General features: G+C 40.0%; 1 protein-coding gene and 1 pseudogene across 1 annotated transcript in view; both read right to left on the bottom strand.

The window, feature by feature from the left end:
* Positions 1-27,788, bottom strand: part of DYM (dymeclin) — a 342,707-nt gene that overhangs the window by 87,140 nt on the left and 227,779 nt on the right. Inside the window, 1 exon segment of the mRNA XM_021686111.1 lies at positions 24,992-25,094. Coding sequence (XP_021541786.1) covers positions 24,992-25,094 — 103 coding nt within the window.
* On the bottom strand, positions 18,720-19,765 carry LOC110576879 (annotated as a pseudogene).

Genomic DNA, 27,788 nt, shown 5'->3' with positions numbered 1-27,788 from the left:
TTGGCTCAGGTCATGATCCCAGGGTTCTGGGATCGAGTCCCGCATCGGGCTCCTTGCTACTGGGGGAGCCTGCTTGTCCTTCTGCCTGCCACTCCCCCTGCTTGTGCTTGCTCTCTCTCCCTCTCTCTCTCTGACAAATAAAATCTTAAAAAAAAAAAAAAAGAAAATACCCATTTTTTAAACTACCACATAAAAAGGAGACAACTAAAAAGAAACAGATGTCCTTCTAAAATGCTGAAAGAATTGAGAGGCACCTGGGTGGCTCAGTCGGTTAAGCAGCCGACTCTTGATTTTGGCTCAGGTCATGATCTCAGGGTCCTGGGATCGAGCCCCGCGTCGGGCTCCATGCTCAGCGTGGAGTCTGCTTGTCCCTCTCCCTTTGCTCCTTCCCCTGCTCTTTCGCATGCTCTCTCTCTCTCAAACAGATAAATAAAATCTTTAAAAAATAAATAAATAAAATGCTGAAAGAATTGAAAGCAAGATTTAACTGGGAATCTGAGAAAAAGATTTTGCCTCAAATGTTACAACCCTGCTTTGAGACAACAGCAGCTAACCAAAGGGCCTTGTATCTGAATGTCTTATCTGCAAAATGAGGGACGGGAACAACATTTTCTCATGCTCTTGGTATTAGAGTTGAATCTGAGACTGTGAGACGTGAAGCATTTTCCAGAACACCTTCTAAATTCAGTTAGGCCTCTCCTAACTGTACCCCATGGTCACTCCCTTTGACGGACATATTTCTTTTGTAACTCTCAGAATATAACGAATCCTAGGTGGTTGTTTTATTCCTTTTCTTTTTTCACTTTTGTTTTCTCCTCTTTTCTAAGCGTCTGACATTCCCAACAGGCACAAAAGTGATCCTGCTGGCTTTCTCTCTTGCTCCTGTGCAATTAGATTTAATTTGTGTGCCTTTATAACTTTGTACTTACGCCCACGGGCTTTCGAACAATGGGCACCCATTCAATAAATCCAAGAAATAAATGACTTGATGATTGTAAGTGCTTTGAACTCAATGGACAGAAGGCTCTACATAAGTAATACCCAAAAATATAAGATTGAAAAAAAAACCAATCTAAAGCTTTTCTGGAAGCCTAACACACACACACACACACACACACCCCTCTCTCTCCCTCCAACATCCTTTGTTACACAGCATGCATTTTCCTCATTTGTACTCAGTTCTTAAAATCTCTTCCTCTGTATTTTTTTTTTTTAAGATTTTATTTATTTGCGAGAGAGACAATGAGAGACAGAGAGCATGAGAGGGAGGAGGGTCAGAGGGAGAAGCAGACTCCCTGCTGAGCAGGGAGCCCGATGTGGGACTCGATCCAGGGACTCCAGGATCATGACCTGAGCCGAAGGCAGGCGCTTAACCAACTGAGCCACCCAGGCGCCCCATCTTCCTCTGTATTTTTAGAGACGAAATAACAAATATTTGTAAAGCAAAAATGCTTTAAGGAGTATTTCCTTTGAACCATGGATGTGATGGTGACTGCGAAGCTTACTATCTGATGTTAGAGATGCTTAAATATGTCCTAAAATCTTATGGAAGTAATCCCAGGGCTATGACGGGGCTCTCTGGAGCTTCCTATAACTGGAGTTGTATAAACACACTTTTGATTTTAGTTCTTTCCACTTGGTTTACTAAGCATAACTTAATTTAAAATCTGACATACAGACCTAAATTAATCAGGATATTCAGCTACTATGAAGTTTATTATAATAAATTATTAAAGTACTAAGATAAAACTTGAATTTTAAACAAGCTTAACTCTTACCATCCATCCACATAAGAACTTCATAAAGTTGGGTATGTTAAGAAATAGAAACAGGGTACCATATTCTAAGTTAAGAAAGGCTGAACAGGAGATTGAGAATAATTAGTTTTATATTATCTTTCTGTCCTAGACTTCAAATTTAAAAATCTAATCTCTAAAAGAATCTTCTCATGATTCATCTAGCTACCTGTCAGCTTATACTATTCAAAATAATTCCCATTTTTACATGCCCAGATACCATCTGTTTTGTCAAATCCAGTAGATATGTTTCAACCTTCATGTCATGCTCAACCCATAATTGGCTCACCATTTCTTCCTAAGACACACCTACCTGGCACCATGCACGTGGCATTTCCCTGATACCCCCTTTTACAAGCATTTCCTCTTCTATCCAACTTCTGAAGGCTGGAGGCCCCTGAGAGCTCTGGACTGATCCCTCTGTCCTTCTCACACCACTTTCTCTCTCACTGTGCTCTCATCAATTGCTATGACTCTGAATATCTTATTCGGGTGGACATGACCTGTATTCCCCCTCCAGTGGAGACTTCTTGGAGTTCTGAGCCACTGTACTGTCATCTCTCACCAGGCTGATTTAACTGGCCCCAGTCTCAACTCTGACCTCTTTAGAAAGAATCACTAGTCTAAAACACTTTTTCAAAGGTACATCAGACCAGTTACTCCACTGTTCAAAACCCTTCAACGACTTTATGCCAACTCCTTACAATGAACAGCCCGCCCGCCAGTCCTGACATAGCCTGATAATGACCTATGCCTCCAATCTTATGTAATGCTACTCTCCAAGACATTCTGGCTTGCTTACATTTTGCTGAATAAATAGAACTCTGTCCTCCCGCAGGGCCTTTGAACATGCCGTTTAAAACACTCTACCCCCACTCTTATTCTGGCTGACTCTTACTCATCTACCAGGTCTCAGTTAAATTCTCACAAAGCAAATACTCCACCTCCCCAACACTCCAAATTTAAATTAAGATTCTCAAAATTCTCTTGCATTATGTTGCAGTTATTTTCCCTAACCCTACTTATAATGTATTTATTTGCTTGCTAAATGACTGTTTTTTTCCCCTCCACCAGCTCCTGAGGCGGGGCAAGGTCCATTCCTGTTCATTCATCACTGTATACTCAATGTCTGGAGAAAAACATGACATAAATAAAATCATGTTTTTGGATGGATGATGCCCTCCTTGAATATATGCTGTTTCACTTTTGTATTTACTGTATTTAATCCTATGTAAAAACTAATAATAAAGTCATTGATAACAGGACTGTTGTGCTTATTTTCAGATATGGAAATTGAAACTTAAAAAAATTAAGTAATTTCCTTCTATCACATAGCTACTATAAGACAGAGTAGAATTCAAACTCAGGTATGTCTGAGGCCAGAGTCTTGACAAATCTTATTTCTTTTCTTTTACATATCAGTAAGTGTCTCCAAAAGATAAAAATTTTTCTTCAAGGGGCACCTGCGTGGCTCAGTCAGTTAAGCATCTGACTCTTGATTTCGGCTCAGGTCACGATCTCAGGATCCTGAGATCAAGCCCTGTGTTAGGCTCCGTGCTCAGCGGGGAGTCTACTTGAGATTCTCTCTCTCCCTCTCCCTCTGCCCCTCCCCTCCCCCACACGTAGGCACTCTCTAATAAATACATCTTTAAAAAATATAACCATAATGCCACCCTCACACATAAAAAAGTTAATAGTCATCTCTGAAAATTATCAAATACCCAATCTAATCTAATTGGGTAAAAAAAGGGGGGTTGTTCTTTTTTTAAAAAACAGAATGAGGATACAAATAAAATTTTTATAGTGCAAGTGGTCTTTATTAAAGTGTGTTTCTCTCTCTCCGTTTTCATTGCAATTTATTAGTGGAATAAACCACGTTATTTGTCCCATACAGTTTCTTGTAATCTGGATTTTGGTGGTGGCAGTTAAGGGTTCTCTGTTCTGGATATTTCCGGTAAATCAGCAGCTGAATCTAAAGGCTTGATCATATTAGGCTTGATTCTTTTTTTCTTTTAAAGCAAAACTACTTCATAAATGGTGGTGTGTTCTCCATCAGAAGGCACATGATGTCTGGTTGGTTGTTTTTGCAAGTTTAGCAGCCACTCATGCTCAATGTTTAGATGCATTAATTTATTAAGGTTTGCAAAATGGTCATATTCTAATTCTAACTTCTCCCAAAGAGGAACTTTCCCTTATCTATTGTTTTCTTACCATCTTATATAAAAGGCAGGATAAATTCTTTGATCCTTTTAGTGGAAATCTGGTTGCTAAGGATGCTCAATGCTATGTGACTGGGTTGGTCACTGTTTCCATAAGTTCAAAGGACAGAAGTACAATGACTAGACATAGCTCGAGATATTAAACAAACAAAAATATGAGTCCATATAAATACTTCCTATTCAAGCTAAGATCAAAGGGGTTTTACTCAATCTCTTCTATTTTACATCTGCATATACTGTTCCTGTGCCAAGAATCCAGATTCCCAAGGCAATGGGGGAAGCAAAATTAGAATACCGCACATTTATTTGCTTTATCTCACATTACACACACGTTTCTTGAAATAATACCAAGGTTTTTACATAAATATGATTAGCAAAAAGTTTAATTTTTTTTCAATTGTGTTTTTAAGGTATAGCCTACTAGGTATGAAGAGTCGCTTGGTTGGTTGGTTATGCCACCAACTGGATATATATTTAGGTTTATTTATTCCAATGTATTTCAATGTTAGAGGTTGCTCTTTTAAATTTCCTTTTATAATCATGCTATATGTATAATCACTAATATTCAACTTAACTCTATAGGAGGCACTTTTGTCAATTTAAGAACTACCTATGTAATTCTTAAGTTAAATCTAAAGAACAGGATTATTCAGAAGCTCGTTTTATCCCTATTGCTTTCCTTCACTCTTATAGGTAGGTGTTCAAAGAGACTTTTTTTTTTTATAGTTTACCTTCCTTTTTTTTTTTTTTTTTAAAAACTCTACCCCAACGTGGGGCTTGAACTCACGGCCCCAAGATCAAGAGTCACATGCTCTACTGACCGAACCAGCCAGGCACCCCCACTGTTTTTTTCAAATATAAACAGACACAAATGGACATCAACAACCTATCCTGAGGATGATTATGTGGTGGCACACAGTTTCATATAGAAATATTTCTCATTCATTTTTATAGCTGCATAGTACGTTATTGTGTGAATGCACCGAAGGTTATTCAACCAGTTCTTGTTGATGGAGCTTTAAAGATCAGTTTGGTTGGTTTCAGTATTCTCATATAATTTTATGTTATATTCATATGTATCTAAGTCTTTTCAATAAATAGACTTTTGATATGTGTCTATTTTGTTTGCTTTCTTTTTATATTTTGTTTTTTAAGCATATTTTTTGGTATTTAGGAAGTTTGTATTTTTATTCTAATGGTAATCTTTATACGAGTAACTTTATATAATTTCTCTTATTTTTTGTCATTTCCTATTGGTTCACTACTATAAGCAATACTGAAATTAGCTAATTAATTTCTTTTACTTCCTACTTCTCTCCCAGGATCTGACCTGAAATAATATCCTTTAACTCCCAGTTAACTATAATCAGCAAGCTTATTCTACTTTTCACATTTCTCCCCATTTTCCTCTCCATATTTTAAGAGTTGTATCCCCATTGTTAGAAATACAGCCTTTACTTACTATACTTGCTGCTTTAGGTGTATTATTTAGTGTTCTACTAATAAAAATGTAGATAATGCTCACCACCAGCCTTTGTGACTGTCCAATCATCGTGGTTGTCTAAAGCTCTTTCTCTATTACAAAGATTGGCAAACTTTGAACCATGGCCAAATCGTGTTTGTGGCCAATTTTAATATGACCTTTTGAGCTAAGAATGGTTTTTACATTTTTAAAGGGTATACACCAGTAAAAACAAAAACTAAATACTCCATACAAAGATAGGCAACAGAGACTAGCATGTGTCCTACAAAGTCTAAAACATTTACTCTCTGGCTCTTTATCAAAAACCTTTGCTGACCACCACTCAGAGAGAGTAGTGGGAGATGGTCCTTATTAGGAAGGATACAATATTTTGAGTTCCTAGATTTAGTAAGATTGTCTATGTCTGTTATACTTGGAAGTCAGCTTGGTGGGATATAAAACCCCTGGCTCATATGTGCTTTCTTTGAGTATCTTCAATATGTAATTCCATCTTCTTCTGGCCTAAAACACTGCTGTCAAAAAGTCTGTTGATAGTTTGATTTTCTTCCCTTTAAGAAGTGCCCTGGTCTTTCTGCCTGGCTATCCCTTGACTGCTTTCTCTTTATCTCTGTGTTGGTACTGGTTGTCCAAAGCATAGAGTATGCTCTTTCCACATGCAGTTTTGAGTCTTTTTTCTTCCTCTTAATTCTAGGAAAGTTTTCTTGAAGTATAGCTTTTAGTATTTTTCCTCTTTTTTTAGGGATTCCTGTTTTATAGTTGTTGGATCTTTGCCTATATTCTTTAGTCAATGTCTCTCAAAGCCTTTTTCTTTCATTCCTTTTTGCTTTCAAGTTTTTCATCTTTTCACATTCTATTACTCTTAAGGCATTATATTTATTTACTTAGTAAATACTTGGGTATAGCTGACATTTCTAAAATGATTATTTTATTTAGAAAAAAATTATCCCTTTTTAAATAATTCTGATTTATGTTTTCTGTTTTACCTTTTTTTTTTTAAAGTAAGCTCTACACCCAACATGGGGCTCGAACTCACGACCCCGAGATCAAGAGCCACACACTCCACTGACTGAGCCAGCTCGGCGCCTCTGTTTTTTTTTTTTTTAGGCGCCTCTGTTTTATCTTGTGTCATTTTCTTAGTTTCTTTTAGTTATTCTGACAAGTTATTTAATAGTTTTCATCTATTTTATGGGTACATCACATGCTTTCATTATCAGTACAGATATTCTTGTTCTCCTTATTCTGTTTTATCTTCTACCTTTGCACTGGATTTGACCGATATTTCTCTTTTGCTCATTTCTAATGAAGTTAGTTTCTTTTTTTTAAAGATTTTATTTATTCGAGAGAGAGAGAGAGAGAGAGAGAGAGCCTGCATGAGCATGGGGGAGGGGCAGAGGGAGAAGTCGACTCCCTGTTGAGCAGGGAGCCCGATGCGGGGCTTGATCCCAGGACCAGGATCATGCATGACCTGAGCCAAAGGCAGACGCTGAACTGACTGAGCTACCCAGGCGCCCCCAAAGTTGGTTTTCTTAACACTTTAGGAGGGAGGAGTGGGTCAAGGTAGCACTTTCTAGTCTCAGGACCCGAGAGCTACCTTTTCTTTGTTTCTGTGAAGTGTTCGTAAATATACCCATGCCCTTTTTGGGATCTCCTGGTTCTCTTCTCCAACCCTACATTTATCTGAACTTTTTCTTTGCTTAGTGTCCCTGACCACCTCTGTGGGCTGTATTTCTAGTAGCTTCACCTCAGTGTGGGGCTTGGTCCTAGAAGAAAGCTACAGCTGTTTAGTTTTAAAAGTTCATAGGGCCCACAGTCTAGAACTCCTTCAGATCTTACAGCAGATGCCTTACACTCAACCATGAATTAGAGAATGCAAAACCCCCTAACAGTTTCAGTTGCTTTTCTCAAACTGGTCTTTCCAGCGAGTCCCTTCTGGCTGTCCTCCTGTTCTCAGATCTCTCAGACATCTCTTTGGGTTCTTCTGGTTCCTCCCACACACACTACAGGGATCTGGTAGCTCTTGGTAGTCTGTACCCACTCTCTTGTATGCGTTCCAACAGTCCTATACAAATCCCTTTCTATCTACCCAGTGTATCCTCATGGAAATAATGGAACCAGAGAATGCTAATGTTAAGGAAATCACACTAAAATATCTACTTCAAGACAGATTTTTTTTTTAAAGATTTATTTATTTATTTTAGAGAGTGAGAGACTGCGTGCGTGTAAGAGCAGAGGAGGGGGAGAGAGAGAATCTCAAGCAGACACCCCGCTGAGCACAGAGCCCAACAAAGGGCTCGATCTCAGGACCCCTGACATCACAAGCCGAGCTAAAACCAAGAGTTGGATGCTCAACTGACCGAGCCACCCCAGCCTCCCCTACTTCAAGATATATTTTAAAGGCAAAGAAATCAAGGGTCAGGATGGTGAAATAAGTTGCCCAAGCTCATAGCGAATTAAAGGTAAAAAACACAGAACGCAGGGGCGCCTGGGTGGCTCAGTTGGTTAAGCGACTGCCTTCGGCTCAGGTCATGATCCTGGAGTCCCGGGATCGAGTCCCGCATCGGGCTCCCTGCTCGGCAGGGAGTCTGCTTCTCCCTCTGACCCTCCCCCCTCTCATGTGCTCTCTCTCATTCTCTCTCTCTCAAATAAATAAATAAAATCTTTTAAAAAAATAAAAAAAAAAATAAAAAAATAAAAAAAAAAAAAAAAAAAAAAAAAACACAGAACGCAGGTCTTCTAATTCCTAGGCTATCGCTCTATCTAAAACTTTCCTGGATTACTCTTCAATCAGCAGTGGTTTAAGATGATTATGAATATGATCCAGATCATCTCCTTCCCAGCCACAATTTTTTTTTTTTAAAGATTTTATTTGGGGCGCCTGGGTGGCTCAGATGGTTAAGCGTCTGCCTTCGGCTCAGGTCATGATCTCAGGGTCCTGGGATCGAGTCCCGCATCGGGCTCCCTGCTCCTTGGGAGCCTGCTTCTCCCTCTGCTTCTCTCTCTCTGTCTCTGTCTCTCATGAATAAATAAATAAAATCTTTAAAAAAAAATAAAAAAATAAAAAATAAAGATTTTATTTATTCGAGAGAGAGGCTCCTGCCTCAAGCCCTCTGTACTCCCTGTTCCATCTTGCTAGAACATGTCTTCTGCATAGCCACATTACTTGTCTTTGCTCAAATGTTACCTTGTCTTTTTTAAGATCTTATTTATTTATTTTATGGAGAGAGAGAAGAAGGGAGAGAGAGAACAAGTAGGGGGAGCAGCAGAGGGAGAGGGAGAAGCAGGCTCCCCACTGAGCAGGGAGCCTGATGTGGGGCTCCCCGCTGGGCAGGTTCCCGGGATCATGACCCGAGCCGAAGGCAGATGCTCACCAACTGAGCCATCCAGGCGCCCCAAATGTTACCTTCTCAATGAGGCAAGCACTTCACTGTCCACCCATTTACACTACTAACTTCCCCTTGCCAGCACTCTCCATCCCTTCATCCTGCTTCATTTTCCCATGGGACCTTCTAACATTTCATTCATTCATTCACCTGTGCTGGCAGTCATTATACATCTCTCTTCATTAGAACATAGGCTTCATGAGGGCAGAGATTTTTATCTTTCCTGATATCTTCACAGGGCAGAGAGAAGTACCTAAAAAAAGTAGTAGCTAACAACATGTGCGATGAAAGAATAATGAATTTCAAGAACCATATGGAGTTTGTTTATGCATGCATTACTCTTTTGTAACTGTTACTACTAACTGTTAACCTGGGGAATATTAGTAATGATATGATGGAGCATTCACAATGGGTATGGGAAATTTAGTACTTGGAACTGGTTAATAAGCAGAAGCACTACTCATAATGAAACAGAAGTTACTCTTAACTCTTATCTGAATTAATGACCAGTATGAAACAACTTCATAAGAGAAATGGTCCTTAATTATTAAAGGCTCAGTACCTTTTAGCCTTAGAATATGACCCTAAAAAGGATGTCATTAATTCAATCACTAAAACGGTCAGCTGGCATTGCACATTCCAGGAAAAAAGATAGGTTTGAGAGCAACACAACACTCTCCTCATGACCTCAATCAAAATGCAAACTTGAGGTCACAGGAGATACCAAGTGAAAGATTACAGGGGCCTCACATGCGTGAAAATAATTAACCATGCCCCATTGATTATTAAACAAACATGCTAAGTAATTTCATTTCCCTGGTGCCAAGTACATCTAAGGACTGAATTTAGTTCTTATAGGTCAACTTTCCAAAAATAACTACTTTGCAGTATTACCAAATGAAGAAAACCAACACATTCCAATCATGAAAAAGCCTCTAACAACGGTCAAAGCCCAAATTAACTTGCCTTTCTACTTCCCTACAGGTACCATTTCTCATGACTGAGATCTCCAAATTCACATCTCAAAAACTCAAGTAATCCATGAATAAATTAATAAATAATTTAGGCTCAACTCTCTCTGGTGTTAATGGAATCTTCTAATAGTTGAAGTCTAGATAAATTCTGACACTTTCATGTCCGTCCTTCCATTTGTAAGGTGATCCTCAAATGTTCCTGTGAGGATTCTTAAGAATTTACCAGAAATCCATGAAATTTCTAGAAAAACAGGCAGAGCTGAATTCTCAAATATAATTTGTTTCCATAAATTTAATCAACTAAGGAAAGAGTTGAATTTCCACTCATACAATGAGCAAGATTACTGGTTTTTTGGGGTCTTATTTAGAGAAACAAAAATAAAGTGCCATTTATAAAACATTTGCAGCTTTGACTATAATCAACTGTAATAATAAGATACCAGCTCAAAAAAATTCTTTTCATTTAAACCTCTTTTGTAATACTGCTTTTTAATAACCCTCATAATAGCCGAATTAAAGGACCCCAACAGAAATCATTCATCCCACATAAAACAAACATTGCCTTTTCTTCTTAGCTTTGTTTTACAAGCTACATTATTTCCAGATGACGCTTGAGGGGACTATGGTTTCAAGAATTAGATGCTTAAACAGACAGCTGCTTTCTATTTGCCATGTAAATCAAGGATATATCAAAGAAAATTCCAAATAGTAGACTTCTTTTCTTCCTATTCGGAACTACCAATTCAGGCAGAAAGGAGAAGTAGAGAAAAACAATAAAAATCTGAGCAAACGGAAAATTAAAATTAGGATTTCTTAAATAGATAAAAGAAAATTTGGAGACTGCCAGCAAAAGGTATTTTCATATAAGCTCTGCACAGCAGCAGGTGAGAATTTTTTCAGTACAACGGGAAGGGGAAAACACCGTGATCACTGATTTTTCCAAATCTATCACACAGGGCTACTGAACTTAATATGCATGGGTTTTCTGTACTCTTTATACTTTGCTTAGAAAGTTAATTAATCATTGCCAGATTTCAATGCAAAAGCATCGCATTTCCTTTTATAAGCCAGAGGAAAGAACATAGGAGTTATTTAAGTATTTTTGATGATAATTTTTCTTAAAAAATCCTTAAAAAGAATATTCTACCATACTCCTTAAGAACAAGATAGGAATAAAGAAATGGCAATAATCTTTCCCTCAATGGAGTTGTGCTTTTTAAGAATGAAGATTTTTTTTTTTAAAGATTTTATTTATTTATTTGAGATAGAGAGAATGAGAGAGACAGAGAGCACATGAGAGGGGGGAGGGTCCGAGGGAGAAGCAGGCTCCCTGCCGAGCAGGGAGCCCGATGCGGGACTCGACCCTGGGACTCCAGGATCATGACCTGAGCCGAAGGCAGTCGCTTAACCAACTGAGCCACCCAGGCGCCCGAAGATTTTTTTTTTAAACAAGAGGGGAGTCCTCCAACTAAATATTGTCCTTAGAATCCTAAGAACATTTCTGAAACTTGCAGTTCAGAAGTGTATCCAAAGCCAAGTTATAATACAACCAAGAAAACCAGTCTGATTATGTTAAAGTCAGGCCCAGTTTATAATTAAAGTGGTGGTGGCAGGGGAGGTTGCTCACTTGCTCGAGGCTTTATTTATTTGAATTTTAAAATCAATTGTGCTTAGGAAGAAACTTCCTAGGACCTAATCAGTGTGAGGCTTAAGACCTATATGAGATCAAAACAGTTGTTTCTTTCTTTTCTTTTCTTTTTTCTAAGATTTTCTTTATTTATTTGCCAGAGAGAGAGCACAAGCAGGGGGAGCAGCAGAGGGAGAGGGAGAAGTAGGCTCTCCGCTGAGGCAGAGCCTGATGTGGGGCTCGATCCCAGGACCCTGGGATCATGACCTGAGCCAAAGGCAGACGCTTAACTGAGCCACCCAGGCGCCCCAAAGCAGTTGTTTCTTTTAGAGATGTTCACCAACCTTATTTAGAAGACTTGGCTTTCTATTTTTTTTTTAACAGCAGTTTCTACATTATGAAAGTAACTATAAAGATCTTAATTCAAATTTCATGATCCTCCTTGAAGATCTGGTTGATCCTAGAGCTGGAGCAGGGGAAATACCTGATGAGTTAGAACATCCTGAGGGTCTCAAAGGTAAAAAAAAAAAAAAGGTTGGAGTATATTCAAAGGGCAGGGGAGATACCTCAAAAGAGCTCCCAATGGCCAAAGTTGGAATAACCTGAACAAGAAAACAATAGCCCTGGGTTACAAGACAAAGAATAAAATTATTATCTATGAGTCCATACAGATATAAATAACTGCATAAATAAATACACTGAGGAGAAGTGACAGATCTTCCTTGCAGAAGTGCTCGATAAATGTAGAAGGAATGGGACAAATAGAAAATCACAAATAAATCAGTAATATATAATGAGGACAAGATCAATGGAGGCAAAATTTGTGGGAAAATGTTTAAGCAGAAACAGGACACTGGCATAGTCTCAAAATATCTCCCCCAAACATACAGTAATTACAAAGGGAAAATTAGCAAGTTTAGAGTAAAGAATCTTAGCAGACATCACCCTGGTGAAATGGTCAAGGAAAACGTTTATGTAAACACCACCAGTAACACACACTGACGTCATGTGTTCCCTGACATGATGCACTGAGAAGGGCAAGTCACCTCTGCGGTTCCCTGCTCAGCAATTCAGAACGTCCATCTAATCAGGACAAAATGCCAGACAAATCCAAATCAAGGGACGTTCTACAAAATAAGCAATACTCTTCACAAATGTTAAGGTCGTGAAAGACAAGGAAAGACTCAGGAGACAGGACAGCAAAATGCAATGTATGATTCTGGCCTGAATCCTAGCAAAGAATAAGGGCATTAGGGATAAAACTGGAAACTGTGCATGAGATTTGTATTTTAGTCAGTAGTATGGTACCAAGGTTAATTTCCTAGTTTTGATCAATGGTCTGTGGTTATGTAAGATACTGACAAAAGGGAAAGCTGGGGGAAGGGTATATGGAAATTTCTTAGCTCTCTTCTGTAAGTCTAAAGTTATCTGAAAATAGTAAAGGAAGGGGGCACCTGGGTGGCTTAGTCCGTTAAGCAGCCGATTCTTGATTTTGGCTCAGGTCATATGATCTCAGGGTTGTGAGATCCAGCTGCATGTCAGGCTCCGTGCTCATCAGGGAGTCTGCTTGGGTTTCTCTCTCTCCCTCTGCCCCTCCTCCCCAACCCCACTCACTCTTTCTCAAATAAATAAATTTTTTAAAAAATTAGTAAAGGAAGAAAAGAAAGGAGGAAGGAGGGAAGGAAAGGAAAAGTAAGTTATGGGTGTCCTTGGCAAAAATTCCAAGATCTGGACCTGTAAAGAAAAGTATAAGGTAAAAAGTATAAGTTCTCTTCCCCTGAAGGCCTTCAGTTTGACTCCCCACAGGTAACTATTTACTAGTTTCCTATGCATTTTTCCAGGATAACTAAATGCCTATTTTTAAACATACATGTATGTATAACCTATATACTATAAAGTTTTGTTTGTTTTTTTTTTTTTTTAGTGATTTAAGTGTTATAGTTCATATAAGCCCATATGGCTTGAATTCACTTTTTATAAAAAATGGCTGCAGAATAGTGGACTGGATGAATTTATACTTTATCTAATCAGTCCCCTATTGATGGGTATTTTGCTTGTTTTGTACTTTTTTGTTCATAAGCCAGGCTGAAAAATACACACCTTTATGCAGTTGCATATCTAACTGACTTTAAGAGTTTCTCTTAAAGGGAGAAACTTGCTCACTTGCTAGAGGCTTTAGTCAAATCACTGCTCAAGAAACATTTTCTCTCCTCGAAAATATTAACTATTTCAAAGTATGAACTTTACTCTCATACATTCATCCTCACGCCACATTGCCAGCCAAGCTGGTATCTATCTATTACTAATATTCAACAAATAGTTCTTTTCTCCTAGTGCTCCAAGCACTGCCTTTTTTTTTTTTTTATTTAAGCACTACTTTTTTTTTTTTAAGATTTTATTTATTTATTTAACAGAGAGAGATACAGCAAGAGAGGGAACACAAGCAGAGGGAGTGGGAGAGGGAGAAGCAGGCTCCCTGCAGAGCAGGGAGCCCGATGCAGGACTCGATCCCAGGACCCTGGGACCATGACCTGAGCCGAAGGCAGACGCTTAACCGTCTGAGCCACCCAGGCGCCCTAAGCACTACTTTTTTTAAAATGGCTTCATCAAGATAAAATTCACACAACATATATTTCACTGATTTAAAGTGTACAATTCAATGGTGTTAGTATATTCAGAGAGTTGTGCAACATCACCGCTACCTAGTTTTAAAGCGTCTTCATCATCCGCAAAAGAAACCTGTACTCGTCAGCAGTCACTCCTCATTCCGCTTCACGCCCCCAGTCCGACCCATCTGCGATCTCTCTCTGTAAGATGTGCCTACTCTGGACATTTCATATAAATGACATGCAGCCTTTTGTTACTGGCTTCTTTAACTTAGTATAACATTTTCAAGGCTCATCCATGTTGAAGCTCGTATCATTACTTCATCCCCTTTTATTGTTCAATAATATTCCACTGTATGGATAGCCACCTTGGATTTGTCCATTTAGTTGATGGACATTTGGACTGTCACCCTTTTTTGGCTATTAGGAATAAAGGTGCTATGAATAGTCACGTTTTACATGGACTTCTGTTCTCAATTCTTTGGGAGTATTACCATATGCTGGTCATATGGTTATTTCACCTTCAGCTTTTTGAGGGACTGCAGGTTGTTTTCCAAAACAGCTGCACAATTTTACATTTTTACCATGGGCTGAATGAGGATACTAATTTCTGCACCCTCTCACCAACACTTGTGATTTTCTGCCTTTTGATGACAGTCATCTTGGTGGTGTAAACGTCACTGCGGCTGAAATTTGCACTTCCTGACCATGATGTTGAGCATCTTTCGATGTGCTTACTGGTCACCTGTATTGTCTGCTTTGGAGAAATGTCCATTCTGATCCTTTGCCCATTTTCTTTTTTAATGTAGTAAAAGCTTTACTGCTCTCTTGCACCACAGTCCAACAGGGTACCCAGCTGGCTTTCACTGAGAGGATTCAGAGGCCCATGCACTGCCATACTGTGGGACCCTGGAGTCTCACACCAGATTTCCTGCATCCAGCTAGCACGCGATGAGAGAGATGTGGAAGATGGCACGGGGGTGGGGGTGGTGACATCACTTGCACCTATATCCCACTGGATAGAGCTAGTCTGATGCTCCTGCACCTCGCCAGATGAGAGCATGACGGAAAACAGTGCTTAGCTGTGTAATCAGGCAGAGGAGATGGGATTGGTGAGCATCCCAATCACTGCCTCACCCAAGGCCTAGTGGGATGTCTGGCAGTCAGGAAAAGTGGCTGACCAACTAGAAAAATGTCAACATGAGCCACTCCTTTGCTCTTGGTGGTCACTCTGGGTTGGTTCATGTCAGGGGCTCTCGGACACCCTCAGCCCTGGTATATTTCTAAGATCAGGGAGCATGCTGAAAAGTGAGGGCCCCCCTTCAGAGTTGAGATTCATCCTTTGGTGCCAAATAACTACTGAGGTGTTCCCAGACAGATTAAAGATTCTTCCTGATGTCACTGCTCAACTATGGTCAGTTCCTGGTGGCTCCCGTTATCTCTCCCCCTTCACCTGATGTCATACCTCTCCTGCAGGAAGTTTTCCCCGTCACCCAAGGGCACGGAGACATCTCCATCTTCTGAACCGACTCCTGTTGTCCCAGAATCTCTCTCCCAAACACGAACTGCACAGCATAACTGTAGTAGCTAAAACTTACTAAACACCTGCTGTGTGCCAAGGATCCTACCTGGACTCATTCATTTAATCCTGACAACAACCCTGGGTAGTAGGTTCTACTGTCACTCCCGTTTTGCAGATGAGACAATTGAGGCCTGGAGAGGCAAAACGACCTGCCCGAGGCCGGACAGCTCTGTAAGATACATAAGCTACAGAACCAGGTTACACGACATTCGCCCCTTTTTTAAGAACTGGACTATTTGTCTTTTTTGTGACTGAGCTGTTAAGAATTCTTTACATATTCTAAATACTAAGTAGTCCCTTGGGCGCCTGGGTGGCTCAGTTGGTTAAGCGACTGCCTTCGGCTCAGGTCATGATCCTGGAGTCCCGGGATCGAGTCCCGCATCGGGCTCCCTGCTCAGCAGGGAGTCTGCTTCTCCCTCTGACCCTCCTCCCTCTCATGTTCTCTGTCTCTCATTCTCTCTCTCACAAATAAATAAAATCTCCAAAAAAAAAATAAATAAATAAATACTAAGTAGTCCCTTATCGGCTATAAGATTTGCAAATATTTTCTCCCATCCTGTGGGCTTTCCTTTCACTTTCTTGATGGTGGCCTTTGAAGCCCAAGAGTTTTAAATTTTGATGAAGTCTAATTTGTCTGTCTTTATTTTGTTGCCAAAGATTTACTCCTATATTTTCTTCTAAGTATTGTACAGTATTTGCTCTTCTATTTAAGGGCTATGGTCCACTCTGAGTTAATTTTTGTGTATGGTATAAGCACCTGTTACATGCCAGACATTGTGCTGAACACGAGAAACCCAAGGGCGATGATGTGCTGTTTTTACCTCTATGCCCTTATTCAAGAAGCATAACCCTGGACTGTTTTCCCACCTCAATCTCTCCTTTCAAAATACTACCTGGCTCGAATTGCAACTCCTTTCCATGAAACCTGGCACCATTCCTTCCCTACTTCCCCCAAATTGTTCTCTCCCTCTTCTGACAACCCACAAGTTTGGTTACAACCCTCTTATAAAATTCAACATACGGAATTGTATTTAACTAGCCACTGAGAATCGCTGTGTACAGGAGCTAGGCCACCTTCATTTTTACCTCTCACACCATGCTAAAGTAATTCCAAAACAAGTTTTAGCAACATCCTGATTAATGTCACTATCACCGGAATAAACACCCAAAAGTAATTCCTTCAAAAGTAACATCATCTAAAAAGGAACAGTTTTAACAATGGCAAATTTCATCGTTTCCAACCCCTTGGATATGGCAGCTCATTATAGATAACCATTCTCATGTTCTAGCAATGTTAAATTCTCTATCCCAGCCTCTATATCCCACAGGAAAATCTGCAAGTGACAGTCTCATCCAGAACCAACACTACGAAATACAAGTATTATGTAGTATGTATGTGTATTTATGACTGTGTATGTGAAAGGAAGTATTTTAACATTATCTCAGTAAAGGCACAAATGTATAAAACAAACAGCTGAAGATATTTTTCAAGATTACCTAGAAACTCTTTCGGTCAAGTGAATTTGAGATTTGAGTTAAAGAGTAAATACTAACAAGGAATCGTAAATATATAATGACCTAAGATACATGGGAGAAAAATAGAAAAATCTCTAAATTTAAGTTTTCTTGTTATGTGGAATCAGTTCAGAATACCTTGTAACATATTTCTGAAGAAATGAAATGTCTAAAAGCAAATATAAACAAGAGCCAAAAGACTATGAATAAGAGTTATTGGCTCAGGGGCACCTGGGTGGCTCAGTCCAGTTAAGCATCAGACTCTTGATTTCAGCTCAGGTCATGAGCTCAGGGTTGTGGGATCAAGCCCTGTGTAGGGCTCTGCACTCAGCGGGGAGTCTGCTTGGGATTCTCTCTCTCTCCCTCTTCCTCTACCCCTCCCCCCCATTCGCTCGTTCGTGTGCTCTCTCTCTCCAAAATAAATAAATAGATCTTAAGAGTTATTGGTTCAAAAGGTAAGTCAAATGACATACTCCAGGGTTAGCAGTATTTCAGGATTCCATGCAGAATGATAAGCAATCAAGACTTGATCAAAACAAATTTCAAATACATGGAGTTTGCTCTTTAGGAAGTTAAAATTTAAGATCGCAATTTTTTTATTGCGCTATTTATTTATTAGATCAAATAGAGGCTGAACAACCTGTTTTTTGTTTTTTTATTTTTTTAAAGATTTTATTTATTTGACAGATAGAGACAGAGTGAGAGAGGGAACACAAGCAGGGGGAGCGGGAGAGGGAGTAGCAGGCTTCCCGCCGAACAGGGAGCCCGATGCGGGGGCTCGATCCCAGGACCCTGGGATCATGACCTGAGCCGAAGGCAGACACTTAATGACTGAGCCACCCAGGCGCCCCTGAACAACCTGTTTTATGTGTACTGAACTAAAAGAAAGAATACAACAACTACCCTTTGAATAGGAAAGAAGCAATTTTAACATTTTACTTATTTATTTATTTTTTTGGATTTGTTTCATATTTAATACTTAAGTGCTGAAAATGATAGAAACTTTTTCTTTCTTAATGAAAAGAAATAGGTAACTTTGTAAAAGTCAGAAAATGCCAGTGTCCCTTTGATTCCACCCTAGATTTTTCTGCTGTCAGCTGGATCCAGCATAAACAGTGCAGGATGCATTTCTGAACTCCAGGTATTTGAACGTAGAACACACGATTGCATATATTAATAATTAACAGCACATTCTAAAGGGTTTCATCTCACTCTGAACACAGCTATTTCCTCCTGCCCTGGGGCCAATATTAAGAGAAAGTCAACATATTTACAAACAAGATTTAATAATGCTCACAAGAATAGAGTTTGCCTTCAAATAGGGAAACTACGCATTGTTTTGTTTCAAAAGGTTAAAAATGCGGTGCCTGAAAAATCCAGCAGGTAAGCAGCAGGGCTAATAGAGTCTGTTTTTGGAATGGTCTGCTAGCAAATAAGCAAACTTCTGTCCAGGAAGCGTTTTGTTGGGGTTGGGGGAGGGGTATGGAAGGGACAGCGCTATTTACATCCCATTCTGCACTTCTCCCTTCCGCCACCCTTAGTACCGTCTGTTCATCTTCTTGAACTTCTCATAGTGATAGTTGTCAGTGGCCTTCTCGTTAGCAGGACGCTTGCGGTTAGAAGGGGATCGCTCAGGCTCTGGCTTCTCCATGTCACCCACTCTTAAGGGTCGGGCTTTGGGCTCTTTTTTGTTTCTCTGTATGGGGGCACTGAGCTCCTTGTGATAAAATCAGTTGTGCTGCACGTAATTCACGGCCATGTTCATGGGCACGAAAGATGTCTCACTGTTTTCCCTCTTGTTCTGCTGCTCTGCCAGGAGACGGGCCTTGGCATCCTCCATGGAAATGATATTTTTTATTTTAGCATTGATGCCTAGGTCCACCTCGGGGATGCCGCTCAGCATCTGGTTGGAAGATGCTCGATCCCAGGACCCTGGGTGATGATGATGAACAGACGGTACTAAGGGTGGCGGAAGGGAGAAGTGCAGAATGGGATGTAAATAGCGCTGTCCCTTCCATACCCCTCCCCCAACCCCAACAAAACGCTTCCTGGACAGAAGTTTGCTTATTTGCTAGCAGACCATTCCAGAAGATCTCTTCGGTCTTCTTTGCTGAGGAAACACGGATGTTTTCAGGAAGTTCGTAAAGACAGTCCTCTGCATTCTTCGGCTTGACTTTCTGTTCCTCGTGTTCTACAATCCCCTTCCTCTTCCTCAGCTCTGTCTCAATATACTTCATCATGTCAGCATCCTCATCCCTTCGGTTGGTTTCTGCAGAAAATGATGTCCGCAGGTGGAGGTTTTCCTCTTCGCTGATCTTATTTTTGCCTCTTTCCTTCAGTTTCTTCATGTCCACCATACCGCCCTGTCTTCATCTGAAGGGGATCATCCCCTAGGGTGGTCTCTTCTTGTACCTTCTCTCCCACCAGCAGGGCCACAGCACTCACCCCGTTGGGCCTCTTCCTCAAGTTTTGCACCTCGCGGGTCTCTTCTAGTTTTAATCGAACCTCCTCTGATTCCTGCTCATCTTCCTCCAACTCTGAGTTGGCCCGGCGCTGGCAGAAACTCTTGCCGGTGACTGGCATGGTTGCGCTGGCCCTGCGGTCCGGCCGCCGGGTCCCTGTACAGTGGCCGGGGCTGCTTTTGGCGCCTTAACATTTTATTTTTTAAGTAATCTCTACACCCACTATGGGGCTCAAACTCGACCTCGAGATCAAGAGTCACACTGACTGAGCCAGCCAGGTGCCCCAGAAAAGAATCAATTCTGACATAAAGATCATGCACAAATTAATGAGAAAATATATAATTTAGCTTAAAAATTACACACATTGGGGCGCCTGGGTGGCTCAGTTGTTAAGCGTCTGCTTTCAGCTCAGGTCGTGATCCCAGGGTCCTGGGATCGAGCCCCGCGTCGGGCTCCGGGCTCAGTGGGAAGCCTGCTTCTCCTTCTCCCACACCCCTCTTGCTGTGTCTCTCTCTGTGTCAAATAAATAAATAAAATCTTTAAAAAAAAATTACACATGTCCACTACATGTTAGAAACTAATAATTTTTGGCTAACGAAACAACCAAACCATTCAAATTAAATGTCATACAGATAAACTTTAGATCTGAAACTCCTTTGAAATTTTGGATGCCTGCAAGAGCATGCAAATGTGTGGAGATGGAGCTTCATCCTCATCAATTAATTGGTTAACATTTAGCTTACTTTTTTCAGCCTAAGATACAAAAGACTCATGCCTTCAAAGTGCACTCAATCCCACCGGGAGAAAAGAATATCACAGATGAAACAATTACAGGATATAAAACAGCAGATATTTACTTGTTCCTTCTGCGTGTGTGTGCATGTCTGTGTGAATGTGCCTGTGTGTGTGTGTGTAAGAGATCATATATTCCACTGGTTCTGAAGTATTCTGATCTCAAGATGCTTTATATTCTTAGAAATCTCTGATGCTCTCAAAAAACTATTTTTTTTTAAGATTTTATTTATTTGACAGAGAGAGAGAGAACACAAGCAGGCAGAGCAGCAGAGAGAGGGAGAGGGAGAAGCAGGCTCCCCGCTGAGCAGGGAGCCTGACGGACGCAGGGCTCGATCCCAGGACCCTGGGATTATAAACTGAGCTGAAGACAGCCGCCCAACCAAATGAGCCACCCAGGTGTCCCTCAAAAAACTATTTTTATGTAGATTATATGTATTGATATTTATCATATTATAAATTAAAACTAAGAATAATTTATTTTTTTTAAGATTTTATTTATTTATTTGACAGAGAGACACAGTGAGAGAGGGAACACAAGCAGGGGGAGTGGGAGAGGGAGAAGCAGGCTTCCTGCCGAGCAGGGAGTCTGCTTCTCCCTCTGACCCTCCTCCCTCTCATGCTCTCTGTCTCTCATTCTCTCTCTCTCAAATAAATAAATAAAATCTTTAAAAAAATAAAATAAAACACAAAAATACAGAAGTACACATTCTGTGAGCGGCCAGTGAAATGATCACTCATCATGAAGCCTCTGGACAACTCTACTGTACAGTCATGGGTAAAGGAAAGTAAAAATGAGAACCCTGAGAACTACTGGAATGTGTGTGTGCGTGTGTGTTGGTTAGTAACATTATACTTCCTTAGCATTCAATGATAAACTCTTAGCTGCTATTTATACTTCAGCTGATTTTTCTGATTCTGTCTCCTTAATCTTTTTGGCTGGGTCCTTTTGGCTTATAACCTTGCAATTACTGTTTAAAATTAGATGGCAGAGGGCGCCTGGGTGGCTCAGTTGGTTAAGCGACTGCCTTCGGCCCAGGTCATGATCCTGGAGTCCTAGGATCGAGTCCCACATCGGGCTCCCTGCTCGGCAGGGAGTCTGCTTCTCCCTCTGACCCTCCTGCCTCTCATGCTCTCTGTCTCATTCTCTCTCTCTCAAATAAATAAATAAAATCTTTAAAAAAAAAAAAATTAGATGGCAGAGTCAGTCCTACAGAAAGGTTCCCATGTTGGTTGATGATCAAAGGACAATATAATCTGGTTCCTTATGGTTCTACCTAGATTAAGAGTTAGATTCTTCTTATCCTAAATAGTTGCTAAGATGACTGTCAGAAATTAGGGGGGAAAAGCTTATAGGACACTGTAACAATATTCATAATTTAAAAACCACAGTTGTAGTTTAAAAAGCAACTATAATTCATTTGTTATCTTTGTTTCACCTTATATATTCGGGTCTGTCATACATGACCCAAGTGGTTTTATTTAAAAAAAAAAAAAAAAAGTTGAAAGATTCTCCTTTAACAATTCTCCCCTGTCCCTTTAGTCACTGAATTCACTTTTAGGAAACCCTAAAGACAGCAAAGCCCAGCCACGTGGCCAGCTGAACCGCACATGCTTTCCTAGCCGTCTTCACTGCCCCTGGAGAGAGGCTGCAGAACCAGCTCTCCCTCTCTGTACTCAGCATTCTCTCTCCCCAAAGAGGACTTGAGTGCAATTTTTATTTTATTTCCTCTTCAGCAGCCAGGGCAGTCTCCTCATTATCTAGAACTTGGTGGAAGGCTTCAAGTATTCCCTGAGCTCTTCCGACAAACAAGGTGGTACTGAAGTATGAACACTCATGTTTTTATAACTTGCTATTTGTTTTCTATGTTGTTATTCAGCGGACTTGTTAATTATACAGTATAACGAGAATAAACGTTTTTTTAATAAACTCAGAAACCTCTAGGCAGACTGAAAGTACTCTTATGTATTACAGTGAGAAGGAGAATGCATTCCTACTTTTGAGCGCTTATTCGAACTCCCTCAATTCTGGTGTGAAAGCACAGCCACGGCTTGGATAGAAGGGAGCCATTATGCTAACAGGGACCCACTTTCCTTTTCCACCTTTTACAAACACGTGGTCTACAGCATGAGTGCAGGACACAGTTTTATGTGGCTGTTGGCAGAGACATTTAATTAATATTTCCAGGGAGGGAAAAAAGGAGAAACCTTTTGTTTTCCCAGTTAATGACCAATTTAAAAGAGAATGACAGTGAGAACATGGTTTCAAATATGCAGATCACTCATAGTGTTTTGCACAGTGGGAATGCCAAGCGAACACACTCAGTTACTATCAAAGAAAACACTGCAGTGCTGACTTAAGGCTGCTGCGGCGTTCTCTGGTCACCGTGCAGCCGAGGGGCAGGGGGGACCCCGCTGCCGTCATTACTACTGAATAGGGGTGACCCACCCTCTGCAATGAACTCTGAGGAAAGGCAGGAAAACTGAAGTTCATAAACCCATCTGGAGTACATTGTGATCTGGAAAGTCTCACACACACAAATGGTAAAATAAGGACTGTCAAGGACAGATTCTAAGTGGAATTTTCCCTGTATTTCTATTAAGCAGATACCTTAAGAAATTCATTTTTACTTAGTGAAAATTTCATGCAAGAACAAGTCAGCAACTCTAAAAACTGTCAGATTCAATAGAATTGGTATGTCTATTAGGAGTTCAACCTGTCCTTTCATGATTGGCAAATACCATTAAATATGATCCATTTTCTCAAAGACATAGTGATTTTCTGGTCTCTGATTACAGGAGAATGCTGCTAGCACAACCTCAACACTAAATACATTCGACACATTTTTGTGGAAGAAATGACAAAGGAGTGCTGTGTAAGCAAATGGTAACTGTATAAAAATAAAACATTTATAGAGGAATTCAAGTTTTTTTTTTTCTTATTTATTTTTTTTATAGAGGGAGGGGTAGAGGGAGAGAGAATCTTAAGCAGGTTCCAGCCCCAACACAGAGCTGGATGCAGGGCTCAGTCTCACAATCCTGAGATCATGACCTGAGCCAAAATCAAGATTTGGACACTTAACTGACTGAGTCCACCAGGCGTCCCTGCATTCAAGTTCTTAATAAACGCAATCCCCACGGCCACTCAGAGGCCCCAACTGAGGCTTCCAAGGAGTGATTAGGAAGAAATATTGTTCTTATAACAAGTTATGGCTCAGATAGAAGTGAGCTATTATGCTATTTTTTTAAAAACGTTGAGAATATCCAATTAGCAGGAAAATCATAAAAGATACTTTTTTTTTTCTTTTTGTAAAAGAGAAGTACTATGGAATTACAAACTTAATACCTTAATGGGAATGACAGATCATCACATTACACGCATACACAAAATAAATAAAAGAGAAGAAAAATAGCACGAGTCGGGTTGTGGCTGCACCCAGCTATCTCTGTTTATCAGCGACTGCTATCCGGACTGGGGGCTGTTCCCACAGTCTCGTATCAGCACAGCCATTTAGAAATGAAACAAACCACAGGAAACAAAACAACTCGCCGGCTGTCTGGTATGCATCAACCACTTCAAACTCTGAACTTAAAAATTCTCTCATGAAGTTTCTAAGTATCAACCCACTGAGAGTTGTTGTCCTTATTAGAACTCGATGGACTACTTCTGTGGTCTATGACAAGATAATTTTTAGCATCCTCATCTAAGCCATGTTCCAAAATATAAGGAATGTCCCGGATAGCGGCACTGCCCTACAGGCATTCCTAATATTCTCCTTCCTGTTATTCTATAATGCTCATCCCTGTGCCGCTCCCATTCTCCCATGCCGTCATTCTCGGAGGTTAGGTGAGAACAGGCTCTTCATCTTTAAAGTGGATGAAACCAAGGCAACACACAAGTGCTGTCCTCCACTGACCACGGCTCACAGGACCAGAGCTGAGCAGAGCCAATTAGATCTCTCTCCCAGGAACGGAGAATTGGGACTTCAAGACTCTGGTCAGGTGGCTAAAGACACGACACTCACAGGGAGGGAGGAAGGCTGGAGTGACTATTTTAGGTCCAAGTCAGCAAAAAGGAAAATCTGGCCAATAGGGAATAGCTCAAGAGTAAAACGGAAGCAAAAGGAAGCAGAGCCTAGAAATTAAACAGCCTCAGAAAGACAAGATATTCTTGAATCCAAAGGCTTTTTCAATTTCAGGTTCTGGTTCTCTGTGAAATCCAGCCTCTGTACCTCTGCCCCTTGAGATCAGTGAGAAAGCTCTGCATATTTTCTGTAAGACCGCTTCTTTTGCTTCTGTGTAATTAGTTTGAGTGGGTTTCTTGCCTGAGGTAAGAAGAGTCCTAATTATTAACAGTCACTAGCTTAGGGTTGACTTTCTCTAGCCACTTGTTAATAATCATTTACAAGTTTTTCCCTTGATTTGAGATAGCACTCCTTTATCTGCATATGAGAGGCACCAAGATCACAGTCACATCTTGAGAACAGAGATTGTTACTTACAAACCTAACAATGAAAGGAAAGCTTATTACTGACAAAGTAAGGTAACTACTTACGTAATCTGGTAGAGGAACATCATTGGAACTCAGTGAACCTCTCAAGGACTGTGTGGCTTGTTCCAGAACTTTGTTGTGTTTTTTAGACAGCAAGGAAAACAAACTGAAAAAAAACAAAAACAAAAAAAGAAAGAACTAAGTGTTTCCTTTCCTAGGTTTTATACAGTATTATAGAGTTCTGCAGAATGTCAATTATTCTAAAATATACATGTAATGATTTTTTTCTTCACGCCTGTGTTAACAGCAGGATTAATAATACTATCGATACAACAAAAAAATGAAGTGAGGAGAGTGTTTAAATTATAAGGATTCAAAAGAATAAAAAAAAGTTTGACAGCTTAAAATTCTATTTTAAACATAGGAGAATTTTCCACTATTGTGGAAAGAACAGTGAACAGAGATTCAGACAGACTGAGATATGCAGACTTCACGAGGAACTCTGAGTGCAATCTATTACTAGTCACTTGGACTTGTATCTTAATTTCCTCATCTTTCAACTAAGTGTGTTGGATTAAATTATTTCTCTAGTATAATATAGTCAATCACTTTTTATCACAGCTTTATCTTACGTCTCAAAAAGAATGACTTTAAATATATGTATTATAAGATTTCCACTTCTGGTCGTGATGGACTAACTGGTACCAAATAACCTTCCTGCTATTAACACCTTAAAAACTGGACAAAATATATGAAATGACTTTTTTGGGGGGGATGGTGTACAACATCTGCAGTGCAGGATTGGGATCCCTAGAAGAAGGGAGTACCTGCCTAGGGAAACATTCCAAACTGTGCGGCAGAATGCTGGGACCCAAGCAGTACACAGCAGCATCGTGGTGAGCTGAAAACACAAAGGGGTCAGGGTTTGGGGCTGCGTGGCAGGTGGAATTTGCAGGCAGATTATTCCACTGGGGAGAACTACAAGAGGAAGGCCCAGAAACCTGCCCAAGGGTCTTCTCCACTTGAGGTTTAGTTTTCTTTTGTTTTACCTTCTAAGGTTAAAAGTGAACCTCACACTTCCTGCTCGCACCCATTGCCATGATGCACAGGCAGCTACTACGTACCGGCAGCTTATTGTCTGTGATTCCAGAAATGTTAAAGGCAGCAAGCCCTGTGTATCAATGAATACTGTACATACATATCCATCTTTTTTATTCCATCAAATATGTACTGTTCTGTACTTCACACTTCTTTTATTGAATAAAATATTCCTTGATCCATTCAATAAATGTTGAGTGCCAGTAATGGATATCTAAGCATATGGATATACCATAATTTATTTATATTTAGTCCATTATTAATCAATCATTTTAACATTTCCAGGTTTATTTTTTTATAAACAGCACTGTGATGAACACCCTTGTATATAATTTTTTAGCATACTGAGGTGAGACTATGTACAGGATAAATTCCTTGAAGTAAAATTGCTGAGTAAAATAATAACGGAATAGAATAGTGAACTGTATTAGCAGTATACGTTTCAAATATACAAATTATTTTGTAAATGATGAAAAGGCAAAAATTTGTTGGGATAGGGTACAAAGCGTATTCACATGGAAATGCATAAAGGAAAAATTTACTAAGATTCTTTTAGTTTGTTAGCGGTACCTTTCAGGAATAAAGGGAATTTCAGGAGTTTTCTGAGACCGAAGGAACTTTGACGGTGTGAGCTCTAGCACAGGGCATGGCAAGTCTCAGAGGCATGACCTGATGCCCAAACAAAAAGGGAAAGCACTAAATATGCCTGGAAGAAGTGCACATCCTGGTGTTAGTCAGAAGAAGGGGGGCAAGTGAAGAAAGACAGCGCCCCTTGTTGAGTTTACAAAATACCAGCAACCTGGGGGTCTGTCCGTGTCCCCCGAGTGTCCCTTCAGAGGACAGCAGAGAGAATCTATGGTACCTTCCATCAAACTGTAGGAATCAAAGCACAAAGGATTTGAAATTGTTTCCTTTGGAGAAAAAAGGCGAGTTTTGTTTATTTTCAAAGAGAATACTAACAATCCATTTTCCTTGTTAGAAGAAGACAAAACAAGGAAGTGAGCCTCGATTCCAACGTAAGCTCTTCCAGTTGGGCATAACGGAAAATAATAAGGGCCGAAAATGTTGACTGGTCCACCTCAAGGATCTGTGGCCACTGCCCCCAGCTGCTCCTAAGAAAGCTGGTGTGAGAACAGCTGATTTGAGGCCACTTCCAGTTTCCTATCATGAATGAGAAACAGCATTCACACTTACTTCAAGTTGTTATTCTTTGACAATTTAATAGGCTTTTCCCTCAGGTCTTACAGCTATAGAACTTTCAACTTTTTTTAAAACATTCTAATTCTGGCTTGCATTTAACATTTTTAAGGCAAAATGACCTAAATGTATAGGAGACATGGCTTGTAAATTGCTGAGAAAAGTAACTTCTGGTGAAAGCTTTGCAATCGAAGTACTAGCCCCCTTAGCTTACTTCCATTAGAGTAAATGGTAAAGGTATATGATGTTTGCGTGTAAAGGGGTAATTCTGAGCGAAACTGGCTTTCAAGTGTACTATTCACTCAGGATATCACTGCCAGGGTCCTTGCTTTTAGAATTAGAAAAAGACTAGGTTTTTCTTTTTATACAAGAATGTTCACTACAAATTGGTTTAACAATGAAAAACTGAAAACAATCAAAACACTGATAAACAATAGAACAGGTAAATATAACTGTCAGATAGTCCTATAATGAACAACTACATAGTAATTTAAAGTTATCTAAGGCTACATGCAACAATATGGGTAAATCTCCAAAACAATATTGTTTTACCAGCAAGGACTCT

This window comes from Neomonachus schauinslandi, chromosome 14, assembly GCF_002201575.2.
Source record: "Neomonachus schauinslandi chromosome 14, ASM220157v2, whole genome shotgun sequence".
In the NCBI taxonomy this organism is placed as follows: Eukaryota; Metazoa; Chordata; class Mammalia; order Carnivora; family Phocidae; genus Neomonachus; species Neomonachus schauinslandi.
The sequence above is the reverse complement of the archived record's forward strand: the minus strand, read 5'-3'. Positions and strand labels throughout refer to the sequence as shown.